The sequence below is a fragment of the Salvelinus namaycush genome, chromosome 8 (assembly GCF_016432855.1).
Source record: "Salvelinus namaycush isolate Seneca chromosome 8, SaNama_1.0, whole genome shotgun sequence".
Classification (NCBI taxonomy): Eukaryota; Metazoa; Chordata; class Actinopteri; order Salmoniformes; family Salmonidae; genus Salvelinus; species Salvelinus namaycush.
The window spans coordinates 60386481-60399851 of NC_052314.1; the positions used below are offsets into that span (position 1 = coordinate 60386481).

At 46.1% G+C, this 13371-nt stretch overlaps 1 protein-coding gene across 1 annotated transcript in view; it reads right to left on the reverse strand.

The window, feature by feature from the left end:
- tenm3 (teneurin transmembrane protein 3) overlaps positions 1–13371 on the reverse strand; it is a 164466-nt gene that overhangs the window by 89591 nt on the left and 61504 nt on the right. The window contains exons 5-10 of the mRNA XM_039000275.1: positions 12781–12995; positions 11578–11788; positions 9324–9425; positions 7313–7507; positions 5139–5339; positions 1235–1420 (exon numbers count right to left, since the gene is read on the reverse strand). Of these exons, the coding sequence (XP_038856203.1) occupies positions 1235–1420; positions 5139–5339; positions 7313–7507; positions 9324–9425; positions 11578–11788; positions 12781–12995 (1110 nt within the window). The remainder of the gene's footprint in view (positions 1–1234; positions 1421–5138; positions 5340–7312; positions 7508–9323; positions 9426–11577; positions 11789–12780; positions 12996–13371) is intronic.

A 13371-nucleotide genomic window follows, 5' to 3' on the forward strand; every position in this document is an offset into this window, starting at 1 on the left:
TCTGACACAGCGGTTGCATTAAGGAGAAGTGCATCTAAAATTCCATGCATAACACTTGTATTTTCATCAACATTTATAATGAGTATTTCTGTAAATTGATGTGGCTCTGCAAAATCACGGGATTTTTTGGAACTACTGAACGTAATGCGCCAATGTAAACTCAGATTTTTGTATATAAATATGAACTTTACCGAACAAAACATACATGTATTGTGTAACATGAAGTCCTATGAGTGTCATCTGATGAAGATCATCAAAGGTTAGTGATTAATTATATCTATATTTCTGCTTTTTGTGACTCCTCTCTTTGGCTGCAAAAATGGCTGTGTTATTCTGTGAATAGGCACTCACCTAACATAATCGTTTGGTTTGCTTTCGTCGTAAAGCCTTTTTGAAATCGGACACTGTGGCTGGATTTACAACAAGTGTATCTTTAAAATGGTGTAAAATACATGTATGTTTGAGGAATTTTAATTATGGGATTTCTGTTGTTATGAATTTGGCGCCCTGCAGTTTCACTGGCTGTTGAAGAGGTGGGACGCTACCGTCCCACATACCCTAGAGAGGTTAACCAAACATGATTTCTCAGTTCTCTTTCGGGCTCGTATCTCTGCATTGTATAGAGGAGGCTTTGGCCTGTTTCAGTGCTTGTTTCACACCCGGCTTAAAAGCTAAACAGCAACGTGCCAGGCATTTACAACCCTGCTCTGTACCCTCTTGTTAAGACGGAGAGCTTGGAACAGGACACACACAGTCTATCTTATCCACACCGCCTTAACTACAGTACATGTCAGTGTTTTGATAGAGGTTAAAGGTCAGCAGCGGCCCATGGGGACTCTGCAGGCCTTCTTAACACAGGTCACGTGAGTGACTACAAAGAGCAGGCTGCAGAGTGGGAGGGAGTTAGCCAGGCCATTGTAAAGAAATGGATGGAGAGGTTAGAGAGGAAAGAGGAGACTGGGATCAGATGCTACTTCAGCTGGCTGTTCAAAGCCATATAGACACGCAGGTTGGAGTCCTCCGTGGTGTGAGAGCTGGGGGAATCATGGATGGACAGACAGCTTCAGAGGTAGAGGAGTGTGTGTGATTGGTGTGTGTGTGTGTGTGTGAGAGAAAACGTGTGTGAAAACGTGTGTGTTTCTTTGTAACGATGTCTTAAATTGTCGACCCATATGATGTATTCACGTGTATGTGTATGGCCACTGTAGGCATGCGTATCCTTCAGTAGACCTACCGATGTTGCAGTGCTCTCCGGTCCAGCCCTGGTTGCACTCACACTTGCCCTCCTTGCAGACTCCGTTCTTAGTGCACATGGGGTGGCAGGCCTTCTGGTCACAGACCGTACCCGTCCAGCCCTCCTCGCAACGACAGCTGCCCCCGAAACACACGCCGTGGGAGCCGCAGTCCACCACACACACCTCTGTACACACACACACACACACACACACACACACACACACACACACACACACACACACACACACACACACACACACACACACACACACACACACACACACACACACACACAAAGAAGGAAATGTTAGTGTCAGTGTGTAATGCTGTGGATTCGCTAGCTAGTTATCTGGGTGTGCTAGTAGCGTCCACTGTGCAAAGTGACGTCACCCGCTTTGAGACCTAGAAGTGGTTGTTGAAACACATTAATTCCTAACAAACAAAACAGACATAAGGTTTCATCTATCTCTGTTTCAACTGTAGCCAGGCAGGGTCTCCGTTGGCACAATGCTTCCACTATTGTGTTTTGGGCTGGCAGCGGGTGGGGTCGGGGTCGGGTGGATATGGTTGTCAGCCTGGTATTTCTCAAATAACACCTTGCTACCCTGACACGTCTGTCCCCCGTGGCTGACACGGCGTAGCATGAAGAGTCTGGGAGGTTTTGAAGGTTCCTGGGTGGGGCACGGTGGTGGGGGTGCGTGGTCCTGTGGTGGGTCTGAGGTGTTGGTGTTGGTGTTGGTGATATGGGGTGTGTGTGTGTGTGTGCATGCGTGTGAGGGGGGGTGGGGGGGGGGCAGTGTGGGCAGAAGTGTGATCATTGAGTATGGACAGTTCAGGCTATGAGAGTAGACATATTGAACTTTACCTCAGACAGGGTAAGAATAGGATAAGGGTCGAGGATGGGTAGACACTGTTAGCCAGCCATCCAGCCAGACACAAGGATTCCCACTGTGCCTGAACCAGAACGACCAAACCAATCAACCACAGATAAATCAATCCTGCTGCAGTGGGGCCCATAGATGGACGCCTGCAAACAATCTGGGCTTGTTTGGTACAGACTACCGACTGATGGAATGCTATCAGCTGTGTTTGTCTCTGTTCTGTTCTTCAGAGTTTAGACCATTTGAACCAGGAGTGTGCGTTAAAGTTCCACCAATCACTTTTAGCTCTGAGTGAAAGTGACACTTGTTTTCCATTCTGAGCCTTTTTGTTGCAGTTACATGAAGAAGACAGGAACGCCTTTATTGACACGACTTTTAAATATAAACTGAGGGGAGCGGTGTTTGAATGAATTGTTGTTTGCACAAAATATAAGACAGACACTCAACATGACATTTTTGTCATTTAGCAGACACTCTTATACAGGACGACTCACAGAAGTGAGTGCACCCATTTTCGTACTGGTCCCCCGGGGGAATCGAACCCACAACCCTGGCGTTGCAAGCGCCATGCCCTCCCAACTGAACCACAGTCTCAATTTTTAGTCTTGTGTCTGTCTTGGCAGGTCTGTACGTGCAGACAGACAGTCAGGGTTGCAGGCAGCAGATGTCTGGCAGGGTGAAGACTATACTCAGACAGACCCACCCTGGCTAACTACTGCATACTACCTCTTACTGAAACACTGTCCTGTAGAAACACACAACCCAGTACAAGGGATGAGACCTGTGTCAGCGAGTTCAGAACAGGACAGATCACTGTTCTGTTATAATCTCCACCCGGCACAGCCAGAAGAGGACTGACCACCCTTCATAGCCTGGTTCCTCTCTAGGTTTCTTCCTAGGTTTTGGCCTTTCTAGGGAGTTTTTCCTAGCCACCGTGCATCTACACCTGCATTGCTTGCTGTTTGGGGTTTTAGGCTGGGTTTCTGTACAGCACATTGAGATATCAGCTGATGTAAGAAGGGCTATATAAATACATTTGATTTGATCACTGTAGTAATACTGGAAGAAAATCCTCATACAATGTTGACTACCTACAGTGCTATAGCACGGGTGTAGGAGTAACAGCAACTAAAATGTTGCCACTTCTTGGACTCTTTGCAGGCAGGGACAAATAATCAACCGTAGGACCATTGATATCAGACAGTGGCTAAGAGAAGCAATTCCGGTTGAAGTCAGTGGCTAGATAGAAGACATTGATTGAGCGGAGTTCTCTTAGACTAGCTATCAGTCAGTGGCTGGAAGATCGAGCTGTTAATCTCTGAGTCATTCCAGGTAAGACCACAAGACCCCCGACCGCTCAGTCTTTCTCGGTCTCTAAAGTTCCATCAGCCCCCTGGAGGGGTTTCGCTCAGTGTGGGCCGCCGCTGCCTGTGGCGAGCTGCCATTACCGCTGTGTGTGAGCGTGTGTGAGAGGGAGTGTGTTGTGTGTCAGGAAGTGGCGCTGTTCGTCACTGTCATCGCCGTGTCGCCGGGGCGGTGTGTGTGTGTGTGTGTGTATGAGACGTGGCGGGCGCTGTGTGAAGCAGGGAGGAGGGAGGGAGAGAGGGGCCTGGAGGGGTGACCAGACTGAGGCTCTGGTCACATCTGTCTGAAGGTCACCGTGGTCCCAGGCGGTCCAGACCAAACTGTCTCAGACAAAACAATAATAAAGACAGAAGAGGAAATATGTTTCTGCTTAACACCCATGCTTCTCCTCTCTTCTATTCCTCTGTTTTTACTTTATTCCATCTGTCTAAGTCATTATCTCACTTTCTCTCTCCAGGGCGATTCCACGCCCGGACAGACCCAAAAATATTTAGGTTATCTCACACAGAAATTTCATTGGGAGGAAGGATGTTTGACATGCTTTTAACATTGCTATCTTATATTTTTGGGGGAAAATCACTCTGCCCACTCTGAAAAATGTATATACTTGTAGAGTATATTGTTCCAAACAATACGTCTTGAAATGAGCAAGATAAAAAAGGGTACTTTTGAGATATAAATATTTATATTTTTTATATTTACCATATCAGAATCTCCGCTATAAGGAGTATAATGACACCAAGATGTTGTTTGTATCATGTACGGTTCACAGATCATACGGTCTTACACAACGCATGTATAGGTCTAAAAAGGAACTCAAATTTCCACTTCCTCCTGATAAAAATAAATAAAAAAAGTGTTAGAAATGTCAAACCCCTGGGTCTCTTTCTTTCAGTCTCTCTCTTTCTCTCCATCCCCCCCTTTCTGTTTTCTAGTAATTATCAGTACTGCCTTATTTAATTGAAACTCAGTGTAATTAACAAACCCACAGCCTTTGCTCTCCCTCCATCCTTCCTTCTCTTTGCTGGCTGAGCCAGTGTGTTAGAGCCAGATAAACACAGCTTTCTCTCAAATGAAAAATGGATCAGATCGATGTGCTCTCTCTTCTCTAAGTCCAGTTAATATAAAAATCACACTGTGGCCTTCATAACAGCATTAGTCAACAAAGCAGCAGTGAAAAGAGAGAGATACAGAATGAAAGAGAGAGAGTGACACAGTGAAAGGATATAGCTGGGAAGGCCATGGCACAACTGTGTGAGAGAAGCTCTGTGAATGTGAATGACATCTTTACTAGATATCCAGCTATCTCCACGTAGTGAATGAGTAGTAGCTAACAAATGTCGTACCCCTGAGTTAACGAGAGGCTCGCATGCTAATGTGCTAAAAAGGTACCAAATGTAGTACTGCTGAGTTAATGAGAGGCTAACATGCTAATGTGCTAACAACGTACCAAATGTAGTACTGTTGAGTTAATAAGGCTAGCATGCTAATGTGCTTACAACATACCAAATGTAATACTGCTGAGTTAATTTGAGGCTAGCATGCTAATGTGCTAACAACATACCAAAAATGTAGTACTTCTGCGTGAAGGCTTGCATGCTAACAACTAACAACCTTTACCAACGTTCAAACAACGTGCTCACACCAACAACGTACCGACAGAGCAGTCGGGGCCGGTCCAGTTGGTGTCGCAGGTGCAGGTGCCGCTTTCGCTCTGGTAGGTGCCGTGGCCGGAGCACTGGTCGGGGCACATGGTCTTGAGGGTCTCACAGTTGGTGCCCCCCCAGCCCGGGCTACAGTGGCACTCCCCGTGGATACACACACCATGGACTGAACAGCCAGGGTCCAGGCAGTCCACTGGAGGGAGGAGGGGAAGGAGAGAGAGGTTGATTTGTCGCAATCAATTCCCAACCAACTGCTGTCACTTTGGATTGTTGCACAGAGTAAATGTAAACATACAGTACACAAACACTCACTGTGGAACTGTGTTTGTGTGTGTGTCGGTGTGTGTGTATACTATCTCTGTGTTTGTGAGTGTCTACAGCTCAGCGTTCAACACCATAGTGCCCACAAAGCTCATCACTAAACTAAGGACCCTGGGACTAAACACCTCACTCTGCAAATGGATCCTGGACTTCCTGACGGGCCGCCCCCAGGTGGTAAGGGTAAACAACAACACATCTGCCACGCTGATCCTCAACACTAAGGCCCCTCAAGGGTGCGCGCTTAGTCCCCTCCTGTACTCCCTGTTCACCCACGACTGCGTGGCCAAGCACGACTCCAACACCATCATTAATTTTGCTGACGACACAACAGTGATAGGCCTGATCACCGACAACGATGAGACAAGCTATAGGGAGGAGGTCAGAGACCTGGCAGTGTGGTGCCAGGACAACGACCTCTCCCTCAATGTGAGCAAGACTAAGGGGCTGATCGTGGACTATAGGAAAAGGAGGGCCGAACAGGCCCCCATTAACATCGACGGGACTGAAGTGGAGCGGGTCGAGAGTTTCAAGTTCCTTGGTGTCCACATCACCAACAAACTATCATGGTCCAAAAACACCAAGACAGTCGTGAAGAGGACACGACAACACTTTTTCCCCCTCAGGAGACTGAAAAGATTTGGCATGGGTTCCCAGATCCTCACCTGTTGTATAATGCGCATGTGCCAAATACAATTTGACTTGTCTGTTGATGCCCAGCAAGTTGCCTGGGGCTGATGCTTGTTGAGCTGCAGTTACTTCCCTCTGCTGTCTTAGTGATGATGGGTCTTAATTTGTCCATTGACTACTGACTGGGTCACAGACCTCACAATAACATTCACTGCAAACTAATTGCATTAGCGTCGGATTGTGGTGCGTGTGCGTGTCAGTAGGAGGAGGTTGGCAGAAATCAATTTTATTGAGCAGTGAAGATGAGATTTTGTCCCATAGGGAAGTGCAATAATTGGATCTAATGTACAGACAGAGCTAGCCTTCTGGTGGGTTGTTTTGTAGTCTAGCGTAGCAGGTACATGCCAGGATAATTTAGCTAATCTAATATTCTCCATTCTCTGTCTGTGTGTGTGTGTGTGTGTGTGTGTGTGTGTGTGTGTGTGTGTGTGTGTGTGTGTGTGTGTGTGTGTGTGTGTGTGTGTGTGTGTGTGTGCATGTGTGCGTGCGTGTGTGAGAGCGAGTCAGTGTGTGTGTGTGTGTGTGTCTCAAGCCACGCATCAATGGGGACAGTGATGTAATTCTTTTCTCTGTGAAGTAGAGAGTAGCAATTGTTTCTGTAATACTGAACTATTGGCTGGCGGTAACGATTATGATGGTGAATGCTGAGCAATCACACACTGACTGGCTGACAAGGAAGGACGAGGGGAAGAGGATGTGTCTGATCACACACCGAGGAGAGGGGGAAAAGGGCAGGGCAGATCAAAAGATCCCTCTAACAGGAAAAACAATGAGAATCTATGATCTACATCTGACTAAGATGATCTAGCCTATCATGTGCCCTGTCTATGCATCGCGGCTCTACAGAGTGACAGCAGCCAATACTTCTGATCTGGCCTATCTAGGCTTGGTGGGTGCTACACAGTGACAGCAGCCAATACTTCTGAAATCCTTCCTTTCTCCCATCTCCCAATCACTGTTGATGTGTATGAGATATTCTGTAGGTATGATACAATACTTTATTGTCCATCTATGGGCTTCCATCCTATTTCTACACTAGATGCAGATAGGCTAGATTATTGTAAAGCACTTTGTGACAACTGTTGATACAAATACAACTTAGTTGATTGATTGGTTGGTTGGATGATTGATTGATCGATGGATGGACTGATCTCTTACCTTCTTCACAGTTGTCTCCCTTGTATCTGGTGTTGCAGGCACAGACGCCCATGATACAGATGCCGTGTCCCCCACAGTGGATGTCTATACACTGGTTGCTGGGAACGTCACACTCTGTCCCCTTCCAGCCACTGAAGCACAGGCAGCGACCCCTGGAGTACTGGCCGTTACCACTGCACAGCACGGGGCACGAAGCTGCAACGGGACACAGAGGGACAGATGGATGTTAGCGTATACAGCGTGTGTATGTGCATAAATACACACACGAGCATACGCATAATACAGTGTGCACATTCACACATGCATGGCAACATGGCTCATGAGATATATGTTCCATTTAAAAGTTTTTGCAATATTGTATATGAATGTTTTTTGTTGGAGTAAAATATTGCATATACATGAGGTCACCAGGTTAATAGAGATATATACAGGGTATCACCAGGTTAATAGAGATATATACAGGGTGTCACCAGGTTAATAGAGATATATACAGGGTGTCACCAGGTTAATAGAGATATATACAGGGTATCACCAGGTTAATAGAGATATATACAGGGTATCACCAGGTTAATAGAGATATACACAGGGTATCACCAGGTTAATAGAGATATATACAGGGTGTCACCAGGTTAATAGAGATATATACAGGGTGTCACCAGGTTAATAGAGATATATACAGGGTGTCACCAGGTTAATAGAGATATATACAGGGTGTCACCAGGTTAATAGAGATATATACAGGGTGTCACCAGGTTAATAGAGATATATACAGGGTGTCACCAGGTTAATAGAGATATATACAGGGTGTCACCAGGTTAATAGAGATATATACAGGGTGTCACCAGGTTAATAGAGATATATACAGGGTGTCACCAGGTTAATAGAGATATATACAGGGTGTCACCAGGTTAATAGAGATATATACAGGGTGTCACCAGGTTAATAGAGATATATACAGGGTGTCACCAGGTTAATAAGATATATACAGGGTATCACCAGGTTAATAAGATATATACAGGGTATCACCAGGTTAATAGAGATATATACAGGGTGTCACCAGGTTAATAGAGATATATACAGGGTGTCACCAGGTTAATAGAGATATATACAGGGTATCACCAGGTTAATAGAGATATATACAGGGTGTCACCAGGTTAATAGAGATATATACAGGGTGTCACCAGGTTAATAGAGATATATACAGGGTGTCACCAGGTTAATAGAGATATATACAGGGTGTCACCAGGTTAATAGAGATATATACAGGGTATCACCAGGTTAATAGAGATATATACAGGGTGTCACCAGGTTAATAGAGATATATACAGGGTGTCACCAGGTTAATAGAGATATATACAGGGTGTCACCAGGTTAATAGAGATATATACAGGGTGTCACCAGGTTAATAGAGATATATACAGGGTGTCACCAGGTTAATAGAGATATATACAGGGTGTCACCAGGTTAATAGAGATATATACAGGGTGTCACCAGGTTAATAAGATATATATAGCGAGACACAAAGCGACACAGAAGTCACTTCAGCAGCTCTTCAGTATCATTCTGAGGGAATATAAGCAGAGAGCTGATGAATAGTGATGGATGGAGGGACATTATACTTTCTAATGACTTTTCTCTTTGTTTGAGCTCCAGTCAAGCACACAGTGTTGTGTAATGACGAAAGGTGAGATGGAGAGAGCCTCCTTGATGGAGGTAGTAGTAGGCAGAGACACAGAGGTACTGACTGACTGAATCAATGTGTGTGTGTGAGTGAGTGAGTGAGTGAGTGAGTGAGTGAGTGAGTGATTGAGTGAGTGAGTGAATGCGAGAGAGAGAGAGAGAGAGAGAGAGAGAGCGTGAGAGATAGTGTGTGTGCGTGCGTCTGTGTGCCCTGAATCAATGCCTCCAAGGCTTCTGTATGTACTCGCCGGGACAATCTACAGCCAATTACGGGAGGAGATAGTGGGTTTACTCCTCTCAAACGATGTGTGTGTGTATGTGTGCGTCTTACCTCTTGAGCAATCAGGCCCAAGGAACCCTGGGAAGCAATGACACGTTCCAGACAGACAGTCACCGTTGCCATGGCAATTGTGGGGACACTCCATAACGGACTCTGAAGAGAGAGAGAGAGAGAGAGAGAGAGAGAGAGAGAGAGAGAGAGAGGAGGAGAGTGTTAGTGAGTGTTTGTGTGAGTTAGAGATATGCATACAGCCACAGAAAGAAGAAGACGGAGAGAGTAGCGACATAGATAATGCGAACGACGCCCATATCCTGAAATAGAAGACTGATAATTAGCCAGGCAGACCAAAGTACCACACACGTACGCACACACACCCTCTCCCTGCCTCTATGCTCTAATCACTACCACCCCCATATGCCTGATTGAGACAAACTGGGTCTCTTTGCTTGCCGTAGCCCACCAATCAACACCTTGTTACCACCAATCATCCAGCTCACACTCCCAGCACTCCTCTGTAGCTACAAGACGGACAGAATATTATCAGCCTTTTACCATCTCTCTCCTTCTATCTCTCTCTATATCTCTTTCTATCCCTCTCTCCTCCACATTATCAGGCCAATATTATCAGCCTTTTACCATCTCTCTCCTTCTATCTCTCTCTATATCTCTTTCTATCCCTCTCTCCTCCACATTATCAGGCCAATATTATCAGCCTTTTACCATCTCTCTCCTTCTATCTCTCTCTATATCTCTTTCTATCCCTCTCTCCTCCACATTATCAGGCCAATATTATCAGCCTTTTACCATCTCTCTCCTTCTATCTCTCTCTATATCTCTTTCTATCCCTCTCTCCTCCACATTATCAGGCCAATATTATCAGCCTTTTACCATCTCTCCCCTTCTATCTCTCTCTATATCTCTTTCTATCCCTCTCTCCTCCACATTATCAGGCCAATATTATCAGCCTTTTACCATCTCTTCCTGTCTCTCTCTCTATCACGCTCTTCCCCCAATCATTCTGTCTTCTACATCATTGGGCCAAAATGACCATGCTTTTCAGCCCTCCCTCTTCCTCCCTGTCTCTCTCTCTTTTGGGTACATGAACCAGGTTAGGAGAGGGAATTAAGGTATTGAAATGATTTCTCGGAAGTTGTACCAGGCATGTCATAGCGTGTTTCAGTAAATATCAAGCCAACACGCTAGATCCATGTACTGGCAAACAGGACTTTTCAATATAGCTAAAAGGTTCAGGCTAAAGGTTGAAAGCTGATGTGTGTGTGTGTGTGTGTGTGTGTGTGTGTGTGTGTGTGTGTGTGTGTGTGTGTGTGTGTGTGTGTGTGTGTGTGTGTGTGTGTGTGTGTGTGTGTGTGGGTGTGCGTGTGATCTGTTGATGCTGTGCTGTGGGGTTATTTAAGGTACTCTTTAAAGAGGTAGAGTTTCAGACGTTTCCAGAACAACAGAGAGATGTGGAAATGCAATACACAAGATATTAAGTCAGGTCAAATGTTTCCCACAATGCCCACACAACCCTCCCACAACCTTTCACCATCTCTGGTGCTTATTGCAGGGGCATGTCCAACCTTTATAGCGTTCGTGAAATGGATGGACAAACAATTCATTTTAATTTCCATTATAACAGAGATGGCGAGAGAGTAGTGTTTTGATTGAGCCAGTCAAACTTCTACCCTGTTCTTTGGAAGGTGGGAAGAGAGGGAGGGAGGGAGAGAGAGAGAGACAAAGAGAGATAGAGGGAGATAGAGAGATAGAGGGAGAGAGAGGGAGGGAGGGAGAGAGAGAAAGAGGGAGAGAGAGAGAGAGAGGGCGAGAGAGAGAGAGAGAGAGAGAGAGAGAGAGAGAGAGAGGGCGAGAGAGAGAGAGAGAGAGAGAGAGAGAGAGAGAGAGAGAGAGAGAGAGAGAGAGAGAGAGAAATAGATAGAGAGAATGAGGAAGAGAGAGAAATAGAGAGAGAGAGAGAGAGAGAGAGGGCAAGAGAGAGAGAAATAGATAGAGAGAATGAGGGAGAGAGAGAGAGAGAGAATGAGGGAGAGAGAGAGAGAGAGAGAGAGAGAGAGAAATAGATAGAGAGAATGAGGGAGAGAGAGAGAGAGAGAATGAGGGAGAGAGAGAGAGAGGGAGAGAGAGAGAGAGAGAGAGAAATAGATAGAGAGAATGAGGGAGAGAGAACAGGCCACTAAGGAGCGTGTGCTGTGCTTTGATGTAGGGCCTCAACTCTCCAGCCACTTACTGAGAGGCCACACATTACGCAGAGCTGACGCACGCTGGAGACACACACACACATACTGACCTATGACAATGGTGTTGTAGGAGACCTGTTCTGAGTTCTTCCCGTCGTTGTAGAAGGCCATGTGCCAGATGCCAGAGTCCAGGTACTGGATGAAGCCCGCTTCGTGCACGCTCACCGAGCGCGCCCGCCTAGACACGCCCTCCACCTCCACCAGCCCGCGCTTCTCCTTGGTGATCAGCCGGCTGCCATCCAGCAGCTCCACAAAGTCATACTGGACAACACACACACACACACACACACACACACACACACACACACACACACACACACACACACACACACACACACACACACACACACACACACACACACACACACACACACACGACTCCATTTCAACTGTTTCTAGTCCTTCAACACTAACGTTGAACTAACGTTTGGCCTCGGATGACTTGGAACATTTTCCCTTTCATTTCTGGCCATAAATGTTTTATATCTCACAGTGGCCATAAACATTGATTCTATTAACATTTTCCCCATCTCTGCTAATGAGTCCTTCATGGAAAGAATACTTTTCTCCCCAAAAAGAGAAAAATATTCATTCCTGACACGGACACACACACCATCCAGAGACCAAACCTGAAAAATTACCACTACTTAATTCCCTGCCTGTTCCTCAGCCTTCATCCAACATGTCCGTCAATATCCCCTCATTATGTCCTCTCCAACGTCTTAAAGAAACATATTGATTACCACACAGAGCAAATAATACCACGGCGCCTGCTAACGCTCTCGCTCCACTCTGGGCTATCGACGCGCAGCGTTGTGAAGAACTTTGTTGCCAATTACCTCTATTAGGCTTTAGCCGCTTCATTTGGAGTGTGTGTGTGTGTGTGTGTGTGTGTGTGTGTGTGTGTGTGTGTGTGTGTGTGTGTGTGTGTGTGTGTGTGTGTGTGTGTGTGTGTGTGTGAGTGAGTCTGTACGTGTATGTGTGTGTGTGTGTGTGTGTGTGTGTGTGTGTGTGTGTGTGTGTGTGTGTGTGTGTGTGTGTGTGTGTGTGTGTGTGTTTCATTTAGAGGCTGTATGGAGTGTCTCTGCCGTGCCCTTGAGGAATATGTCTGCCATTGTTAAAGATGATACATTGGCCCTGTCTGAAAACTTAACTAGCCTTCAATTCCTTGATGCCTCCCATGCTTGATTCCTCAATGTGTTACCTCCCTCTCAAAGCTCATTGGAGGGGAGGGACATTGGATCCCTTCCTACCTGTGTATGTGAGGGGGGCAGGCCCTTCCTGCCGTAGACCCCCACCAACGCATCCCTCTGCACTGAGATGTTGAACTTGAGGAACTGGGGCTGGTCAATGTAGAGCTGGGAGCGCCAGAAGATCCCTGGTGGGACTTCCTGAACGGCCCTGCGCCCCACGTCCACCTCCCCCGTGTCTATGGTGTTGTTCTCCTGGAGGAACACCCCTAGTTTACCTAGATAGAGGGAGAGAGCGGGGGGAGGGAGAAGAGGGAGAAGAGAGAGAGAAAGGGAGGGGGGAGAAAAGAGGGATTAAATTAGCATGCTGAATGACAGAAATATGGTTCCAGTTTAGGACAACATGATAAAATAGTACGCACTTGTAATGATGAAAGGGAATGGAGGAAGGCATCATCACTATGCATTTGAATACAGCTGTTTAGATTGTTAGCGGGATCCTGCATTCAGCCATCAGATTAAGATGGTAATCCTCATAACAACCATGCATAATAACTGTTTCCTGAGACTGCTACAGTAATGTTGTAATGAGGCACTAGGCTGGTACAGTAATGTTATAATGAGGCACTAGGCTGTTACAGTAATGCTGTAATG